Source organism: Anser cygnoides, chromosome 3 (assembly GCF_040182565.1).
Source record: "Anser cygnoides isolate HZ-2024a breed goose chromosome 3, Taihu_goose_T2T_genome, whole genome shotgun sequence".
Lineage (NCBI taxonomy): Eukaryota > Metazoa > Chordata > Aves > Anseriformes > Anatidae > Anser > Anser cygnoides.
Window position 1 is genome coordinate 47,980,811 of NC_089875.1, and position 21,728 is coordinate 48,002,538.

Below are 21,728 nucleotides of genomic sequence, written 5' to 3' on the forward strand. Positions count from 1 at the left end.
TGAAGGTCCTTTTTCTACAAGCACTGATGCTAAGCCCTCCATGTTCACCACTGGATAGGGACAGCTTGCCAGGAAAAAAAACGTGTTGTGCCACCAATCCAGCAGCCATAGGCAGACTGGCTTGGCTGGGGAGGCAGGAGGGGCTAAGAGGAACCTCTATTAGCCATACTAGGTTGTCACCATCTTGAGAAGGTGAGGCAGGCTGTACTAAGGAGACAAAAAGAAGAGCTACTTGGAAACATTAGTCCATTGTAACTGGCCTTGCTGTTGCTAGCACTGACAGCAAGTGTCTGGTCACCCTGGCACATGCTGACAGTTAATACAAATGCACTGTTTTGTTTCTCATTGGCTTTCTCATGGGTGGCCAGTGGATCTCTGGAGCAGGATGTTGAGGTCCCCTGCCCTTCTATCATGGCCTTCTACAGGTACCAGTTGCTTTCATATATCGTGCAGGTATCTGTCAGGCTGTGTGGCCATTTTAAGATCGTGTACAGGTATGGAGAGCTGTCCTAAGCACCCATAGGCCCCTTGGTTGCCTCCTGACACTCAGTCTCTATGCCGCATTGAAAGGAGTTGCACTGTTTTCCTCCAAATTGCTTCCCCCTTTGAGATAGCTCACAAACTTCTTGTCTTCCTAACTCTGCTTCTGTGGGCATCACTGCCTCATCCCCTAGGGATACGAGGTCCTGCAGGAGCAGGGTATATGTGTACATAAGGCTAAATACTACTAAATACATCAGAGCACAACAGTGACTCATTTATTAGATCATTTTGTGCCAGAGTACAATAATATTGAGTTTCATAAAAGTTTGCAGTTTTTAACAGTGATCTCATGTGAACATGCCATCATTATTGAGATAACTAGAAGAATTGTGAGTCTACCTCACAAAAATTACTTCATAGATTTAAAACAAAAACAAAACTATATATCCAGCTTGGTTTCTTTCATTAGCTAAAAGGAAGGGTGAGAGGAGCCATAATATTTCTCTCTGTAGAAGGCAGTAAGGAATAAATAACAGGGAGAACTATTAAAAGTAGAGAAACTGGGACAAGATTAGCATGTAACAAAATATAATCTGACGATCAACAAAGTTTTAAAATTAGAAGACTGAATTTCTAAAGCAACATGCTAATGAGAATGTTGAAAGTTTGTGAAAGGGATTATTTGATATACAGTAGAATCTGACCAACCATGGGTCTAATGTTAGGGAATAGGCAGAAGAGGCTTCTTGAGTAGCAAAAGCATGGAGAGCCCTTGGCAAAAAGAAAATAATAAATAAAATAAAAATAAATCAAATTAAAAAAAAATCAGAGACAGTTACCAAGCAGTGTGAGCAGAGTCTGAGCTTAGCAGGAACCTACCAGTGTGTCCAGGTCTGTTTGGTTATTTGTATACTGCTATGGATAAGAAGGAAGGTAGCATAGTTTTGTAGGCCATGTCTGTTTAAAATGCTCTGTTATAGAACTAGGAGAGTTTTGATCTGTGAAAGTTTTTGGTCATCTAAAGCTTTCCCTTTTTCAAGTGTATTTCATCTTTCCTCTTTCTTCTAAGTGCGTGGTACAAGAGTCCATTTCATCATGGAGAGAAACTGGGAAGTGAGGAGCCTGGCTCATCTCTTAAATAGTGTGGAACTGGCCTACAGAACAGATGTTAAACTGTACACCTCAGGACACTTAAATCGTAACAAGCTTTATAAGACTTCAGAGAAAATAAAACAGGGATGATGGTACTCTGCCAGGAAGCAAACTAGTTTCATGACAGAAAGAAATCAATTCCTAGCTGAAAATGAGAGAACAAGGAAGATGAAAAATTGTTCTGGTAACTTTTCTTCCAGCATTCCTCTGCTTCCGGCACAGGCTGAATCTTCCTTCCCCAACAACAGACATCCACAGTCACCTGTGACCAGTGTTGGTGCCTCAGCAGATGCAAGTTCTACTGTACCGGAAATATTAAAGTTGAAAGCACTGAAAAAGAAAGTGGAGGAGGGAACTGACAGATTCCATATGCGTCTGAAAAGAAAGGAGTTAAATATGTCAGAGATTATGGTGCTGAAAAACAAACCAGTTAAGAACAGCCGACAGTGTGCTGCTGAGCTTGCCAAAGAATACCAGTTCATACCTTTATATTTGGCTGGTGTAACTAAAACTGATCAGTTTAACAAGTTCCTACATTTCCAGAAGGAGTTCATAGCAAAGCATGAATTGTTACAGAATGATTTCACAGGAAAAAAAGTATCAGAACAGCACGAAAGGAAGCTGGCTAAGGTAAGAGAGTTCCAAAACTGATGGAAAAGTAAATTTTGGGTTACCTTTCTAGGTAGATTGGTTATGTGTGTGCCAGGAAAATTGAATGAATGCGTCTAGACAAAATCACCCTCTTGCTTCTTTTCAGAGAGCTAATTGCATGTATTTGCTTAGTTGCCCTCTTGTAAGGTGCATCTACTCTGTGTTCCAAAACCTTGAACCAGAACTGTACTCCACTGTTTTCTCTTTCCCCCTCTTGTCTTGTGGAAATGCTAAGCATACAGTAAAGCAGTAAAGCAGGATGCTGCAAGCTAGTGATCTGCATGGGAAAATCATTTGGCAGCAGCTCTACCTCTTGTCTAGGAGCATGTTTAAGATAAACTGTAAAAGCTACCTTCTCTGTGCATGCTGTAGACTGTCTTTATGCACAGATATTTGCTGCATTCTGGCTGGCCTCCTGTGATGGGTGGAATGGGGGATTGAATATGGTGAGTAAAGCAAATACACCTTGTAGAAGTTACCAAGTTACTGCCCTGGGGTAACCATTAGCAATCTCTTAGAAACAGCTGCGGGAGTGAGAATAAGGTTCTGGAGTCATAGAAATTAGCGGTGGAACTTAATGAAAGCAGCCTAGGGTAGGTAAACTAACAAAACAGGTAATGTGAGTGAGAGCTCCATTCTCCAGTGAATTCTGTGAAGTCTATCTGTCATGCAGTTAAGCAACTGGCCAAAAGGGTCGCTTCCTGCCCCGATAAATAATCTCAAGCAAACATTCTCTTATGCCTCTGGTTTAAGAAGCCAGAGAAAAGGGAAGAAGGGATGCGGGAAAAACATTTAAGGCAAAGTGATGTATTATAGCAGCGTAATAGCTCGATCTTGTATTTTTTAAAACATTTTTTCCCAGAAAACATTTTCCCAGAAACACTTTGAATCAGTAAATTTTTGTGAGATAGGGTAAGCCTTGCACAGTGATGGCAATCTTTGTCCTTTGATTAAATGGTCAAAATTTCTTTTTGAAATAAGGATAAGGGTTTGAAATAAGGATATTCACAAAGTGAAAAACTGCCACAGTCGATTATCTACCTAGGAGGCTTGTTGTGAAAAAGTTAGTCTTAAGAACAGAGCACTTTGAAGTGATGTCATCAGCACTCTGGAGAAAGAGTTTTTATGACAGAGGAGGTTTCCTAAGAGACTCTTTTGCCGTCTCAGGTTTATTACTCAGAGCTGATATGTAAAACCATGAGATTATAAGCATATGATTTTAAGCGTTGCATTCCTTAGATAGGGTTTATCAGGTTATTTATATATTAATTATGTCTTTCTAAGCTAACCACGGTTGCTTTAAGGGATGCAATATGTTCCAAGGTCTGTTTCTTCCGAACTGGAGATGATCTGTTGAAATCAGTAGAGAAACTAATTTATGCTTATGTGAGGGTTGGCTGTAAATATGTAAGCAAGACATTCAACAATAGGTTGAGGTATAATGTCATAATTGTCTTCTGCAACATAAATCAGTGACTTCTTTGCTTTCTACTAGTTTTTTTGATAATCAGTACATCCAGTCTTTTTCAATGTGATCTTTCTTCTTACTGTGATCAAAATGCAGTATTCATGCTATGACTATGAACTTGATCTGGATTCTCATAAGGTTTCTTACTGCATACTATCAGGAGAAATGACATGAACTTGAATAACTTATTCTGACAGTAACTGCTGTAGAGCACCTTCTGCACATGTGGATATGTAGTTGTTTATTTTGATGCTTTTACCAGGAGCTTCAGAACATCTGTGGCTGTGATCCCCTTAATTTCAAGCGACTACAGGCTGCTGAGGAGGCTTTTGAAGATATATGCAACAGTTCTCTGATATTTGGTGATATTCTCAAGGAAATTAAAGTAAGAATTATTCCAAAGATTTAGCACAACATAAGATGAATGTACCTGATCAGGTGGGAAGAGCAGTCAGCTTTTGGGAAAGATTTGTAAGTTCTTTTCTAGGTTTTCCCCTAATTTACTGCGTGAGTTGCACAGACAAAAAACACTTGGCTACAACTTGAACAGTTTGAAAAAGACATTATTAAAAACAAAACAAACTAAGCCCCAACTTTCACTAACTTTTTTTTTTTTCTGAAACTCTAGCCCTAATTCTAAAGTCCATAAAATATTTTGGAAAAAAATCTAGCTGTAACCTACAGGTGAATTAGCTTTCTACCTCTCACTCATGACAGTTACATGTGAGGAGTGATAATTCTCACCTGATGTATATTAATGACTTTCCTATTTTTTCCTAGTTTTTTGATTTTTCACTGTGCTGAAGGATGAGGCTTGAAGCCTTTTCTGTGGGAATCAAATCTGTTTCTCTTTTTGGGCACTCAAGATAGTAATTTGCCTGTGAAACAGAAATAAAATATTCAGGATAAAAATGAAGTTACACTGATTCTGTACACTGTAATGTGTTGCTAATGACAATAAATTCTACATCAACTTTCTCAGTAAGAACCGAGGAGAAAAACGTAATTCGTCTATATTTATTGACAAAAAATTACGCACTGAAATCCAGCAGTTATAGGTGAGGGAAAGATAGGTATTACGAGCAAGAAATCCTTGAGGAAGAGGAGCTAGCTGGGTAATTGAATTGTACTGGGAATAACACTGGCAAATACCAACTCTGTGTTTTAAATAAAACCATATGTGGCAGCAGAAGTAATCTCCTCATGCCAGCACAAAAGTTAGGATTTTTCTGGAACCAAAGTGAAACAAGACTATAATCTCTGGACTGTGTTAAACATTTTCTGATGTTCTTTCCTCTCAATTTGTTCAGAGTGAGTATGAGCTGTACATAACGATGGTTCTGGACTCTCTGCCTATAGCACAATACAAGGTAGTATTTGGTTATCAGTCTTTGCTCCTAATTACTCCATAAGGCCTAAGGACTATGTTTTTGAAAATAGGCGTCTTCAGATTCACATACAGTTGTGAATTTTTCTTTGGGTATGCTACAGAGAAACGAAGTATTTGAAATCAGACATGGGCACTTTCTGGACTTACCTTTGACATGGGAGATCTAGTGCCTTTGCTTCAGTACTTACAGTTTCTGTAGGAGCAACCCTTAGGGATAATAACTGAGAGAGTAGCTGCTGCAGAATAAGCAGAGAATTGGCTGAATAGCCTTTGCTGGATTTCTGAAGTATCAGACCTATTGTCCTTGTATCAAACTTATTACTTATTTGCATGTGTCCCCCACTGCTAATAATAGATAAAGAGGCTGGCCTGAGCACTATTTTGGTGGTCTCTGAAAAGAATAAGTGGCTTCACTCTCAACCCTAGAACAGGCACATTCAACCTTGTGAAAAGTTGCTTTTCCTCTGTGTCCAAACCTTTAGGGCTATGGTACATAGGCAGGTTACAGACATATAGACAGCTGTTGAAGGCACATAGAGTGAGGAGGCCTCAGGTAAATGTCTTCTCTGTTCTTTGTAGAGGTGGCCAAATTTGAATTTCTGCTGGGAGACATGCGATGAATGTGGCAGAGGGATGTGTGGTTATTACAATCCAATGTTCTCTTCAGTGGCTCCATGTCAGGCTTACTGCAGAAGTGATGCTGTACAGGGGGTGACGTTGGCTTCAGGCTGCCAGGAGTAGGGTTGTGCACCCCCCTTTCCTCCTAACTCCCTTGTCAGTATCGTCTCATCTCTGGAAAAAGGAAAAGGCACCAGGAAAGGTGTGCTCCACCACAGAAGAAAAGCACAGAGGAGGTGTCAGACCCTGACACTGGGTGCTACCAGCCCTGACTGTCCCTGCTGAGCCTTCCCAGGGTCTCCTCCCACCCTGCCTGTGGCCAGGACCCCATTTTAGCCTAGCTTGGACCTGTGATCCCTGCTCCCTTCTCTTGCATTCTTCCTCTTTAACTTTCCCTACTCTAAAACTAGCCCCTTTCTGCCCTGCTAGCTTTTTAGGCTGGTGTTCTCCATTGACCCTGAGTAGACCATTTGGATTTGCTCTGAGGATTTCACCTAAGTTATCCACTCTCTTTGGTGTTGAGCCTGGGAGCTTCTCTGTGATATTGACAGTCTGTTGAAATGAAAATGAAAGTTAATGATGAATGCAGCACAGCTTACAGCATAAACATTTCATCTAGCATAAGTGACGTGCCACTCAATGGCAAAGCACCTGAAAGGATTGTTGGAAAATTAGGGGTTTGCATGGGTCTGAGTCTTCATATTGGCTGGTTGAGACATGCAAAGGAAAAAGAAATTGTCTGTATAATTGTCCATATTCCTTTTTTTTTATTAATAATCTGTTACAAGCCTTTAATCTAGTTACAAATGGAAAGAGACTCTTTGGCCAACTCTAAAACCTGCCATAGTTTTTTCGTTCATGCCTGGCTATGTTAGCTGTTAGTCTCATGAGTATCTCATTCAGAAATTTTCATCAGAATTTATTTTTACTAAAAATGTAATTTTAAAAATGGTACCAGAACCTGCGTGTTTAGCAAAGGAAGTAATGCTGCTACATGACTTGACATTTTACTCTTGTTTATGCATTCTTACAGGCTCTAAAGTCTCAGGTCAAAGGGATGGAAACAATGTCCTCAGGGGCTTCAGAAATGCAGTCTGTCAGGAAATACCTGCAGGTTCTAATGAAAAAAAGTTAGTACTGCCCTGGAAAGAAGCAAAGAGTAAGTGTGTTACAAATGCTTTCTACCCCTCTGGTAGCAACTACCTAAACGAGCTAAAACAGCAACAAATAAACAGAGTTCTAGAAGTTTTCAGAAACTTCAAAAGATTAGACCCTGTGGATGGCTTACTCTAGGCAAATATCTTTCTGCTTTCTTAATATATATTTTTGATTTTTTTTTTTTGTACCAGTCACACTGGGGGGACATAGTTTAGCCTCGAAGCTAAGGCTCTGAAGCCCAAAGTGTTTCCCTTTTTGCCATTCCTGACTGATGCCATTCAAGGAGCTAATGTCATCACAGAGAAGTCTCCTGACCACATGGGCAGCAGCCTGCATCATGAGATTTCAGACTTGTGACTTCTGCTGGAACCCGACTTTGTTCCTTATAATGGAAGCAACAAAGCATGCGCTTTGTTGATTGCCTGTGTCCTGTCCTCTAAAACAAGACTTGGTTTGACTAGCTAATTCTCAGACCTTCTCAGGCACTCTGCCATCATTGGACTGGCCCCGTGTTTCCATGACTCTGTTACATGATGCTGATGTTATACATTAAAGCTTCTAAATCTCCTTTCTCCTGCTCCAAACTCTGATCTAGCTTGCTGCCCTCAGTGTTGGAATTTATGGCTGGTTAATCCCAGAGCTCTAGTCTTTAAGCTTGAAAACTATCCTGCAGGAGATCTTGCCTACCAGCTTTCCCCTTGTTTCCCCCTTCACTATCTTTCAACAGCTTGAAGAATTCAGAAATCACTCTTTCACTAAACTGGTGGTTGCCTGACTTATCCATCCCTTTTTCTTGTAAACATTTTTCTAACTAGACTAGATGACTTAAGAGGTCTTTAAGTCATTGCAGTTGTTGTTTCCATAATATTTGGTGTGTACACATTAGTGTTACATTGTGCTTTCAAAATGTAGTTTGGATGATTCTGCATTTGAGATAAAGTGTGAAAGAGGCTCATGTTCCCTAGTTTCTACTATTCTAAACAGGAGGATAATAGTGGTCCAGCACTCTACACATGTACACTTCTCTGTACAGAGAGAATGCATTATTACCTAGTACTGTGGGATAAAGTCAAACTGGCATGAAGTTAAGATGGGTCAGGGCATAGTATGGAATATTTATAGATCATGCATATATAAATTTTGTCTAGGCTACAGAGATTGATTTTTGTGCAAGGTCTTATAAGTATTTAAAGGTAAGGGGGAAAATACGACGTTTGTCTTCTGCCAAAGGGCTGAAAGAGAATAATGATAAACATCCTAGAATGATCTAGTGGAGTTCTTGAGAGATTTGACAGCTCTGGTTAAATAAATAAATAAATACCCTAGAAGACCTTTCAATTCTGGATAGTAATCTGTTACCACAGAAATTTAGAATCTTGCTATATTGTAATGATAAAATTCAAGCTTTGCAGGAAAATTAACAATCAAAATCTGAAATATTTGCATGCATTAATTGCTACTGGGAGCCTAAGACCAAATTTTTCTTACAACGGACCATGTGGGAAGGGAAACTTGAAGGGTGGGCAGAAGAAAAGACTTTCATACAAGACTGATGTCTTTTGTTTTGTAAATAACATTGGTTAGTAGATATTAGAATATCTGATAGGATTTTGGAGATCTGATAAGGAGAGGGGAAGTAAGAATATTAAAGTATATACAGAACTAAACTGTCCACTTACGTTATTGTGCTGCCCGTCTATGTGTGTAGGTAATGTGTAATTGCTTCAGTATTTTCATACAGTGAGCAAGAAGTTTCCTCTCCTATGAAAAGAAGCTGCAGTTTTAATGAAGCAGAGGGAGATTGTTTAAATCCCGAGGGGCCCAAAAGCGAACATAGTGCTCAATGTGAGGTCACACCAGTGCCAAGTACAGAGGGACAATCACTTCCTTAGTTCTGCTGACCACACTATTTCTGCTTCGGGCCAGAATGCCATTGGCCTTCTTGGTCACCTGGGCACACTGTTGGCTCATGTTCAGCTGGCTGTTGACCAGCAACTCCAGGTCCTTTTCTGCCAGACAGCTTTCCAGGCACTCTTCCCCAAGCCTAATACCACTGCTTGGGGTTGTGAGAAACCAAGTGCAGCACCCAGCCTTTGGCCTTGTTGAAGGTCATGCAATTAGATGTGGCCCATTAATCCAGCCTATCCAGTTCCATCTTCCTACCCTCAGGAAGATCAAAATTCTCACTCAATTTGATGTTGTCTGCAATCTAACTGAGGGTGCACTCAATCCCCTCATCAGTGCTGTTGATAAAGATGTTAAACAAAACTGGCCCAGTACTGAGGCCTGGGGAACACCATGTGACTGGTGGCCAACCAGATTTAACTCCATTCACAATGACCCTTTGGTCCTGACCATCCAGACAGGTTTTAACCCAGTGAACAGAACATCTGTCAAAGCCATGAGCAGCCAGATTCTCCTGGAGAAGACTGTGGAAAACAGTATCAAATGCCTTGCCAAGTCCAAGTAAACAGCATCCACAGCCTTTTCCTCATCCATTAAGTGGGTTATCTTGTCATAGAAGGAGATCAGGTTTATCAGGAAGGACCTGCCTTTCATAAACCCATGCTGAATGGGTTGGATCAGCTGGTTGTCCTGTACGTGCCATGTGATGGCACTTGGGATGGTCTGCTCCATGACCTTCCCTGGCACTGAAGGCAGACTGACAGACCTGTAATTTCCTGGATCATCCTTACTGCCCTCATATTTGCCGAACTCCAGTCAATTGGGGCCTCCACAGTTAGCCAGAACTGCTGGTAAATTATTGAAAGTGGCTTGGCATGCAATTTCACTAGCCATAGGTATAATAACGTTCCTTACATGTAAGAACTATGTGCTCACATATTTTGTAAAGGATCTTGAAAATGTATTTGTGAATCTCTTGTTCCTTTTTGTTCTATTCTAGATTGAAGAATGAATTAGAGATGGTGCTATGGATAAGCCAGACTTCAGAGGATAAAACAGGTAAGGGATAGGACAGTTCTGAGTAAAGTATAGATGAAATATGGTGCAAATTGTGGCTCTAAGGTGTTCTAAATGGCTGGAAAAAAATATCCTCAGCTGTTGAGATTGTTCCTGTTAGTATGATCAAAATGTGCTGACATCTAATGAAGTTAGTCATGTGACATCTTTCTTACATTTCTTTCACTCCTGGCCTTATTTATAACTGCAAGATGTCAATGGGAGACTTTCTAGCACTGAAGGAACCTAGGGAACTGCCAAGTCATCTCTGAGTCTGTGACTGATTCTGTCGCTGTTAGAGTCACAACATTGTCCAGTCTCTTTTGGATACTTGCAGAGTACTATGTTTCAGTAACAGAAATGAAGTTTATAGTCTGTTTATGTGCTGCCTGAGAAAGCAGCGTCTTTTGATAAGGCTTTCGATCAGTGGAATCTGGATCAGGATCTTTGAATTAGCCATAGTAAGATAAAATACGTAAATCTGGACAGTTTTGGAAGGGTGAAGAGAAAGCTAATGGATGATGAACTGGGAAATCCTGCAAAATTCCATTAGGATAGAGTACAGTATAACTACTCAGACTACACTGTACCTTTATTGTATGCCTTTATTGAAAAAAGTACTCAAAGTATAGTTTTGTTCTAGAGTATGAGAACATGCCAGTTTGCAAATTATAAGGTGGTAAAAAAGGAAATAGCGGTTAAAGTAGTGATATGAAATGTCTTCTGCATTTCCTTTAGAGGGAAGAGAAAGATATAAATACTCTTTATGCTCAGTGTCTGTGTGCCACTGTCCTACTCCAGGCTGTGGGCAGTTGTTCACCTCACCATGTGCAGCTCCTACTACTGGCATCTAACTCACTTTTACAAACACACTCTAAGTAGGAACAATGATTGAACAATCAAATCAGCTTCTGCTTGCTTTGCTTGCTTGCTCTTGTTTTTCCTTCCCTCAGCATTTAAATGGTCCAAATTCCTCCCTAGTATAACTGTCTTCACGTCAGTGAATGGGTTTCTTAATGCAGCTTCCCTGAATATGTTTGTTTCTACAGCATGCTACAGGTTTTGAATTTCAGAGCTTTGCACACAACCACTAAAAATAAATAAATAAATAAAGCAGTCATTTGCTCTAAATCTCCTGCAGGACTAATAAATAAAAACAATCAGAACTCTCTACGCCAATGCTTTTCTGAGGAATAGTTTTACATAAAATGATATAAAGACATTTAAACAGTGGGTAAAGGTTTCTCCCCTTCTCCTCCCTACCAGGTACTAATTTCAAAAGTACTTAATCAGTTAACATCATACTTCCCCTCCCCACCTTACTTAATTGCACATTGAGGAATCAAAACCAGCCATGTCAGAAGGATGTAAATGTTGCTGTTCTTCTTTTTAAGTTACAGCTGTATTTAGAAGCCTCAGCCATGAAACTGGGGCCTGAATGTGTCATAAGTGCAGGCACTTCAGGGAACAAGGCTCTGAAAATACTATTTTCTTTTTTTTGGTTTGGGAGGTGGGATACTAAGCAATCAAAAAAAGTATTCACTCAAAGTTAACTTGAAATGAGAATTTTATGATTTTTCCAGACTAAAAAATGGGGATTTTTTTTTTTAATTGAATAAAACATTTTCCTAAACTTTTCTAAATAAAAAGGCATTATTTGATTCTCTCAATGTAGCATTTCTGTAAAGTCCTTCCAGGTCCAGTAGCCATCTTGATCCACAGGAAGGATATTCTGTGTCTCACTTTCACTGGCTCACATGAAAGGGAAGGACTTTTTGAGAAGCTAGCAGCTGTTAGCCTCCAGGATGGGGGGAGGTAGGAAGTACAGCAGGGTATGGTACTTTTCCCACACAAGTCAGTGCATCGCTTAAGTCAGGCTTACACTCTCTTCTTCCACGCTGTCTCGCTTTCCATCAAAGCTGTCAGCTCTTGCTGAACCTATTGATTGCATACAGATACTGCGCTGCAGACCAGAGGGAGGCAGGGGGAGCTGGCTGCCTATTGACAGGCTGCTCAGAGAGCAGGAAATGTAGGTGTTCTGGGATCAAAACAGGCAGTTTTTAATCGTTAAAACATCCTCATTACCCAACACAGTGGCGTAGTCCTGAAGTAGATAGACAGCATGGCACAAAACTGTTAGATTTCAAACATGCCTAATGTGAACTATGGTGGACTTCAAAAGCCCCTGCCAGTCTCAGGGTAGCCCTTGAGTCACTAGGATTTTCTTGATCTGCTCACTGCACCAGTCAGACAAGCCAGGCCACACCATTAGGAAGTCTCATACAGTGGAGAGATGAGTTGTTCTTCTTCCCCTTCCAGTTCCCTTTGCCAGTGCATTCCCTTCCTCCTTTGTTCTTCTCTCCACCTACTCTGCAACTGCAGAGCCTTGGAGGTATAACCACACACCCTGACACCTTTCCTGGCTGCCCCATTTATTTGTATTAGACCAGACCCTTGGAGTGAAGGAAGCTATTAGTTTGTGCCTGCAGACTCCCTCATTCCCTAGATGTATAGCGAGGAGCTAGGTGGCTGGTAATGCAGCTGTAATGCAGCTCCCACCGCAGCAGAACAGACAGTGGAGGGCTGCAGATGAGCTCACTGATAAGCTATGAAAAGCTGAAAAGTGCTTTGAGTTGAGTGAGACCCTGGCTAGGCAGGACCATGAGCTGGCTGTGTAGGATCTTGTAGGATCACACTTTTACTTGTTTTAGTGAGGTGAATGGATGTGGTGGCAGTGAAGTCGGCCTGTAAAATACTGGTGTGTTTTCTGAACTCCTAAGGGAGTACAGCATGTTTATTCTGCTCCTTATATGCTGTTATCAGTTTGCCATGCTGGTGTGGGAAGCAGGAATTTTCTCCTTGGTTATGTTCTCATTTTATGCAGAGTTTGACCATATTTTTGCATCAAGTGCTAAAGGGCCTTGGTTGGGATGACAGTGAAAGGTGAGTGGCCTAGCTCATGTGCCAGTGTTCAGACATTTGCAGGTGGAAATTAAGTGTGGGTACAGTGGGTGTGAGCATCAGCTGAGCTAGGGCAATGTCGTGGGTGCTCCTGTCCTGTACTGTTTGGCTTGGTTAACTCCATCTTGTTCTTGGGTATGCTTGCTGAAAGCGCTATGGATGCAGCCTTAGATGTCAGGTAACTTCCACTCCCAGCTCTGTCCTTTTAACTACGTCTTTGTGTGTGTCTGTTTTTATACTTCCAGAAACCTGCAGACGACAGGAGACAAAGGGAGCACAAAAACCTCTTTCTGTTTCTGAACAGCATGAATCTATGAGGTGTAAAATTCTCAGTAAATGGGAGGAAATGAAAATGCTAGAGACCAAGAAGAAAGAAACAATGGTTTATGCTGGGATAACAGATATTATGGAAAACACCCTTAAAGAAATAGAGCCAAGAAATCACTTCTTCTAAACCTTTCCTAGCATCGTTTCTTGAGAAATACTGTTATCTAGGTACTACAACAATGGAAACTTTAGAACTGAGATTGGCACTCAGCACTCTTCATTTTCTTCTCTAGGAACGTAGTATGTTCTTAGAGCACAGGAGCACCTGGATAAGGTGCTCTGTGATCACCACGGTGTCCAGACTCTGCCCCTGAAATAGGAGGATTGTAATTTTATCCCAACTGTGGCAGATGATGGTCTACAGACACAGAGGTTGTTTCTGCATTTATATTGCAACTTTGGGCATTTGTAACCAAATATACATTAAATAACTAGATTATCGTTAGTTGTTACCTCTTGTATTTCTTGGCCTGGAGAGTGGTAATAACTAGGTCTAACTATGTCTATCAATGGGATGCTTCCAGGTGGGATCTTTTAGGAATCCCAAGTTGGCTAACTCATCTATGCTTGAACGAAATTCTGAAATACCTGGTAACTTCAATGGGGCAAAGATAGGGCAGTTCTGATTATCTTTGAAATCTGATTTCTAGATGCTCAAATAACTGAATGTGACTGCAAATTATTCACAGGGGTATCTTAATGACCATATCTGTGAACACATTCCGAACACAGGCAGGAGGCCAGGTTTAATTCTAGACTGAAGAAGAGGTTTATGATGTATCATTGATATCAAATAACTGATTGTTAATAAAAGTACAAATACTAGTGTGAATATTTGTTACAGAATAGTGTTATTGCTTTTTTTTTGGGGGGGCGGGGGGGGGGGAGAATTCACTAGGCTCTATTGTTACTCCTTGAGCTGTCATTGTGATTGGTGTTGTACAAAGCAAACAGTAGGAGACAGGCTTGTATTGAAAACTGTGCAATCCAATCCAATGTACAGAATTTGAAGTAATTTATTTATGTGCTAAAATTTGCATACTGAGAGTGGCTTGTGTGAGGACCACTTAAACTATAAAAGTTAAATGCTTACAAATTTCTGCAGGGTTAACAGATTCAGTGTTAAAAGCAGTATACCTTTTGTAATGGCAGTTGTGTAGTTAGAAATAGCACGTGATCTCACTAAAACCACTTTTAACCTGTCCTTGTCACTGGTTATGCTAATAAGTGTTCCAGCTGTGTGAAGTAAGGAGGTAATTTCATGTAGCTAAATAGATGCTAAAAGTACAGTCCACATGAGCAGGGAATAATGTGTCACTTTTAATGGTGGGCAAACAGCAAAATGTTTACATAGATCTTAGGTTTTGATAAGCATTTAAAAGGTCAAACATCTCTTCTAAATTTCTGTCCCCTGAAGCAGAGTTATTACCTGTTGACAGAACATCAAATTGATTAATTAATTGTATAGAGAGTAGAGCCAAGCTGCCAGAAAATCACAGGAAAGCTGAGAAAAACACATAACCAAAATTGCCCCAAGTCTGTATTTCTGTCTTTACAAGTTCAGGTATAGATACAGCTGTTGTGTTCTTGTACCATACCTGACTGCCCTTAAATTGAATTGATATATTGAAACTCATTGTTTTTCCTGTAAATTTTTTCAAATAGCCTTTTGCACTACTACCTTAGAGTACAAGACAGAAGTCTGTCACTTGTTTCGAAAATATTTATAAGGCCTCCAGCACCAAAACCTGGGGGGAAGAGGTGAACTCTTGATTAATTTAGACAATTTTCCTTGCTATCAAGCTATTAGAACAATGAATAGAAGCAATGAATCTTCACAACTTTTTTTTTTTTTTTTTTTTCCTGGCAAACAAGAGCTCATATGCTCTCTGTGCCTTCAGAAATTTAAGACTGTATACCCTGTAAGATACCCTCCCAAAACATAATAACAAATGTGTATATGAAATCTGGTCCTCTAAAGATGCAGCCAAGCTGAGAAGTTCTTCTCTTTGGTGTTTTTTGTTTGTTCATTTTCGTGTTTTTTTTTTTTTTTTTTAAATCTATCTAATACGAACATTCAAAAGGTATTAAATGTAAATGGTTAGTTTTTAGGGTGTTGGAGGGGCTTGGGGAGCTTTCGTCGTGTTTGTAATGAAGAAGAAGAGTCAGCAGATGGCAATATTGTATAGTTTTTAGAGCAGGAGATAGTCGCAGCAGCAAGGCAGGGAAATCTTGGAGACACCATAAGTAGCCTATCTAGAAAATGGATCGGTCGCTCTAGGCCAGTGGAGAGTTTGCCCTCTAAGTATACTTTGGCTGAATGTTTGTGGAGACTTATTGAGTTTTGATTGTTTTTTGTAATAACAATTCAAAGTTTAAAATCTTTTATTTGGAAGGACAAGACCATTATCATTTAAGAAGAGCAATCTAATTAAACTAGTGCGTTTCCCTGTTATTTTAAAAAAACATGATTTTGTAATGCTACATAAGTACAACGTGTTCGTTCCCATACAGATTGCATTTTTCCTTTTTAAAGATACGTGGATCTGATGCATTTGGTTTTGCTGCTATGTTGTGTGATAATTTAACTGATCTCTTACTGTCTTTTCAGGCTGAAACTAAGAAAATCAATGCATCACACATGTTTCTCCAAGGCCAAATAGAAGTAAGTTATTTCCTTAGAACCCATTGTGCTTCAGGCACAGTGCAAATTAGTTTGTACATGAGTTACCTTCAGTAATTCTAATAACACATCATTGGAAAGATTCTCTTTGGCTTCAGCAGGTTCCAGGTTAGGCCTGCTATATGCTACCAGCTAGAATGTTGAAATGTACTGGATATATTTCCACTTTTTTTTTTCTTTTTATTTAATTATTGTTATTGTTGTTATCATTTTAATTACTGTGACAAGCTATTAAGGTACTTTGATCTGAATATCTAAATCAAAGCTGCAAAAACTCTCTGCTTCCAATTGTACTGAAGGCACTGGAATGAGGTAAAAGAGCCTGTGGTAGATAACTCCAATATATGAAATCCATGGAACAGCTCAGCAAGAAGAACTTGGACAGATTTCTGTAAAATATACGGACTAACAGATGTCTTGAGGAAAGAAAAGTGAGTAATAGCTTGAATAAAACAGTCTTTGGTTCAGTTGATATTCCACTGCACACTGAAGCCTGAAGCTCTGTGTTAGTAGCCAAAAGAGCAGGCATTGTTTCAGATGTCAGTGAAATGTGAAATACAAAACTCACTACACCCAAACAGAGTTTGTTTTACCAGTTCAATCTAAGAGCCAGAAAAGGACATGTATGCTGAAAGACAAAAGTCCGCTCATTTATATAAAAGTAATTGGTTTAACAAAAGTAATGCTATAAACACCCTTCCTTGTTTACACAGTAGGACCTGGTTTTACTGTCTGTTGGATTTCCCTCAGGGTGTAAGAACTGGCAAGAAATGAGGCTTGATGTCAGTCTCAAAGACGTGTGTAACTTGAGATGTAGTGTTAAATTAAAACTCCTGTCACACAGGAACCACTTACTATAATTTATGTCAAAGTTAATGGAGTAAAAAGTATTGGAGTATTTTAAATGCTGATCAGATGTGTTGCCAATTAGTATCACTGCAGATTTTTTCTTATGTAATAGGATATTTTGATATTTCTCAAAAATGAATCTATTTTTTACAGGAAGTTGAAGGACATACCACAGAAATTTTAGATAAACTCAGAATCACTCAGGAAAATCAAAGGTGAGTCTGAAATGTTCAAATATCTATGTCAGTGTGGTTATACAAAAAGTGTTAGCGTGATGCAAATGCCTGTCCTAACAACTTGTTAGACTAAAATAAGACAAATTAGTTATTAACAGCAGCTGTGCTGCATTCAGGTGTTAGTTATATAGCACACACAATAGCAGCAGGGAGACAGAAACAGAGATTATAGTTTTGACTTAGATAAGGCCCAGAGAATTAAACTGAGAAAAATTATCAATGGGAATTATGTATAGTTTTTGATTAACATCCCTGATTGATTCAGCTGTTTATTTACATATAGAACAGACACACTATGGTACTTGTTAAAGCCTTTTAAGTTTTCTGACAGTACCCTGACTATATTTTTCCGCACCTGACATGGAGGAATTCCATTTCTTGTCTCTTCTGACACTGTTCACTACTGTCAGTTTAGATAATTTTTTCGAAGTGGAATTTTTCATATTGGGAACTGGCTTGAGATTCCCAGACTTGCTTCACATCTCTCTCTTTCATCTCTCTTTTTTTTTTTTTTTTTGGCTATAAGGATTATGTGTCAGTCTCAAGCCAACAGAGTTAGCATGCTTTAAGAAGTTAAAGAATACAGACTTGTTTATTGATGCCACCTATTAAAAGTAAATACTAAATGTATTTGCTGCTGTGGTGCTTGCAGTATTTAGGTCTAGCCAAAGACTGTTTTTTCTTACTATGTTTTTAATGTTCCAAAGCTTGGATGAGGAGCCATTCAAGATGAAACAGCACGGAAGAGAGGCTGTCTCTACTTATTCTCCTACTGTTAATGCTATGAAATGCACAAACACAGATTAGTACAGGCTTTAACATGTGTGGGATAGCATTGGATTGATTTTGAGTTGGAAGTGTTGCTCACAGGTTTGCTTTTAAGACCTGCAATACAGTTTTACAAAAACTGAGTAAATATCAGACATAAAGCTTAATATGAATTGAAAAAATAGATCCATAAAATAGTTGAAAATTCTAGATTATTGTCAGAATCTAAGGTAGTTTTTGGGAGTTGTGTCCTGACAATGTCCATAGGGATTCTTGCAGTCACAATTTATCCATGTAAGAAATCACTGCATCCAAGCAAATCGGGTAGTGGCAGGCTGTAACCTATTTATATTCTTAGTTTGATGCATGACTAATTTCTTAGGTGATATTTGCATGTGCAATGCAAATATTTTCATCTATCAGTTGGAGGCAGATGTCACAGGTTAGTGAAAGGCCTGAGCAACGCATGGAATGGCTCACTGACCTTACTGCATTTTGGATTAGCCTTTTAGTTTTTCAGACTTCAAGCAGACATTGTGGAATTGTTTCCTGTTGTTATAACATGATGCTATGTAAGGGAGTGGTTTCTCAAACTTAGATGGCAGGTGGTATTTTGTGCCATATAACCCAGAACAATCACTGCAGATTCTTGTGTGTGTGTGAGAACAAATCTGTGAGCTGTATGCTTTAATGTAGACATATGAAACTGTTGGTAAAAAATAAAAATAAAAATCCAAATTAGTACCAATATATGCCGAAGAAAATGATCCATTGATACAGATAAGAATGATTTTATTTTGAACTTACTGCCAACATTTGGTGTTAAAGGGAATATGTTTTATTAGCTGACAAAGGCAGATTTATTTTTTACTTTTAAAATTGTATTAGAAAAGTAAAAAAAAAAAAAATAAAAATGTTCCACAGAATTCTAAAAACTTTAGCAAAACAGAACCCTGAACTCAGATCTTACGATGTATAAATATTTCCAATTAAGTTTTAAGTTAAAAGAGAAAATAATGAATTCTAGAAGTCTATGGACTTCTAAAATTAAGGTTAAGCTTCAATTATTTTACATTTGTGGCTCTCTAATTAACATGAGAAATGCCAACATCAGATTTCACAAGGTGGTAATGAACAGACACAGTAGATTTTGTTGTTGGAGGATGGCAGTGCAAATAGCTCTCAGTTCAAGAGCTGCTACCTAATGATCTAAGACCACTAATATACGATAATTTCACAAACATGGAAAGTAACCTGCTTTATGATATAAAGTTACTGTATATTATGTTGTTAAAATTTCCTGGATGGATGCATTCATTTAGCTTAATGAGGGGAAGGGGAGGAATTGGAAAAGAACAGTAAAGCAATGTATGTGATCTGAATAAACCATGTCCCCACAAAGAGCAAGGAGAGCAGATTCCAGACAGTGGCATATTTCTGGTTTCCTACTTTAAGCTGCAAGCCTTGCTTTGCCAGAGCAGAGTACTAGAGAATCTAGAAGCTAATGGACAGCTACAGATCTTTATGCAAAATAACACGGAAGTCTGTTAGCTATTGATAGTCAAAAATCAAGGTAATTAGTAGTAGATATAGTTGACTACAAAGTTAATTAGTCACATTTTTATGATATTAATTATTAAAAGTAATCAGCCCTAGGATACTTAAAGAAGCACACTCACTAAATGTTGAAAAAATTTAACAGAAAGACTTACATTTTGCTTCCAGTGGATCTTAGGTATAAACACTTCAAAGATGTACGCTGTCTTGGGACAATTGCATAATAAGATAAAATTTTTATAAAATGGATGTCCAAAATTCTTCCCCTCTAATGTTATGAGTCATATTTCTAGAGTTGACATTATTCTCTTTCTCCAGGACAGATCAGGGAAACTAAAACATTGACAGTAGCATGTGATTCCTGAATCAAAGTCTATCTTGAGGCATAATTAAAGGAGGGAGTCTAATTAACTGAAGTCAAAACTGTATCATCCTTTGCCCTTAATGCACATAAGATAACTTAGATGACATTTAATTAGAGGCAAAGCATGGATTAATACTTATTTAATATCTACAGTAGAAGCTTCCCTTAGGTGCGAAGAGATTGTCCAGTGATTTGGGGGCAAATATTTTGCCTGTGTCTGCAGCTAAATAAATAATTTGCAGCAAACAATTTACTCAGGCTAGTTTCTACTCTTTCTGCATCAAGGATGTGATTTGTTCAGGCTTAGCAGCCAATTAAAAACACTTTTACTACTCCATTAAGAAAATAAAAATATTCAAAATACAAAAGTTTAATTTCTGTTCTCAAGTTGTAATTGGATGGATTAAGTCACATGTTTTTACTTGTTTTCCTGGTTAGATGGGATGTACCCACAGCTCTAGTGTAAATAGTGAAATTCCTTTTGGACTTAGCTTTCCATTCGCATTTGTGTTGGTCAATTGTCTCTCTCAAGACTTTGTAGAAGGTGGCTAGGAGAAAAATGAGATGAAATATGTACTTTTTAATATCAGTGAATATTTATGTGGAAAAAAACACTATATTTATTTCCAAGTTTTAATAGCACTGCTTGATCAATGTCTAAGTCAGAGTAGGAAAGGATACAGCTGGCAAGCAAGCTATGCTGTGGATATGACGACATCCACACTCAGCATGATAAAAACATGGACCAGTGCCATGAATATAAACTGTTCTTGTTTTCAACAAGGAATGCCAGATCTAGAAAAGTTTGCTCTCTTGGCCTCTATTCTTTAGAAAGGTCTAAAGGGGCACAGCACATCTTTATGTTTCAGACCTTATGCATCCAACTGAGAAGATTGGGCAGGTGTATGGTAGCTTTCTGCCTAGATCCGATCCAATCCAAACAATTTTGGTCATCTGGGGTAGCATGATTTTAGGAATAATGAACCGTTCTCCCTATGGATATGAGTCTCTCTCTCTGTATAAGCAACTGCAGGTATCTGAAGTTATGTGAGATAGGGCTTAGTTCCTTTTGTATGGCTTATAATGGGAAGATTCCCCAATGCTGTCTGTACTTTCGTCAAAGTGTTGGCTGTCACTGATTTAGATCTTGCTTTTATGAGTCCAGAGGAGGGCTACAAAGATGACCAGAGGGCTTGAGCACCTCTCATATGACGAAAGGCTGTGAGAGCTAGGGATGTTCAGCCTGGAGAATAGAAGGCTCTGGGGAGACCTCTTTGCAGCCTTTCAGTACCTAAAGGGGTCTTATAAAAAGGATGGAGAAGGACTCTTTACTCGGGTACATAATGATAGGACAAGGGGGAATGGTCTTAAACTAAAATAGGATGGATTTAGATTAGATATTAGGAGGAAATTCTTCACTGTAAGGGTAGTGAGGCACTGGAACAGGTTGCTCAGAGAAGCTGTGGGTGCCTCATCCCTGGAGGTGTTTGATGGGGCATTGGCCAACCTGATCTAGCGGGTGGCATTCCTGCCCATGGCAGGGACATTGGGGTTTGATGATCTTTAAGGTCCTTTTCAACGCAAGCCATTCGATGATTCTACTCAGTGATTTTGTTGTTTATATGCCATATATTTTTAGGAAGTTATGGGAACTGATACAGAAATTCTTGTTACCTGAAGATGAAGACAGAGTTTCTGAAAATCCAGAAGAGTAATGAAGTAAAGGAAGATAAATACTCTCCCCTTCAAAAGGACTCTTAACATCCTGAAGTTGTTCAAGTGGAACCGAGGCATGAAAAATGTACTGTTGGACCTTAGAATACAATATTAAAACACAACTTCAAAACTGGGAACATGATTCCATTTTTGCATACGTTATTGTTGATTGCTATACCGTCTGCATAACAAGATATTTCCATATACCGTTTTAAGGAAACGTCTAGTGCTAATAATGGTTTAATTAACTAGCTGTGTTTTTCTGTGAAGTTTTCACTAGACACTTCCCTCATCCTGTCATAAATTCTCTACTTAGAGGAACTAATTCTAGAGGAATACCAGGTATTAAACTCCCAGGACAAAACTCACAGCCGGAAGTTATTTAA

The 21,728-nt window shown here is 39.0% G+C and overlaps 1 protein-coding gene across 1 annotated transcript; it reads left to right on the top strand.

Annotated features, from left to right (window-relative positions):
• Positions 1–492: 492 nt before the first annotated feature.
• On the top strand, positions 493–21,459 carry C3H6orf118 (chromosome 3 C6orf118 homolog). Its single transcript, XM_066993185.1, is given in 10 exon segments — positions 493–2,265; positions 4,017–4,139; positions 5,065–5,163; positions 9,139–9,386; positions 9,826–9,884; positions 13,088–13,273; positions 15,779–15,834; positions 16,152–16,283; positions 16,855–16,916; positions 21,266–21,459. Coding segments are annotated over 8 exon segments (1,470 nt in total). The 5' UTR covers positions 493–1,578; the 3' UTR covers positions 16,164–16,283; positions 16,855–16,916; positions 21,266–21,459.
• The last annotated feature ends 269 nt before the right edge of the window (positions 21,460–21,728 follow it).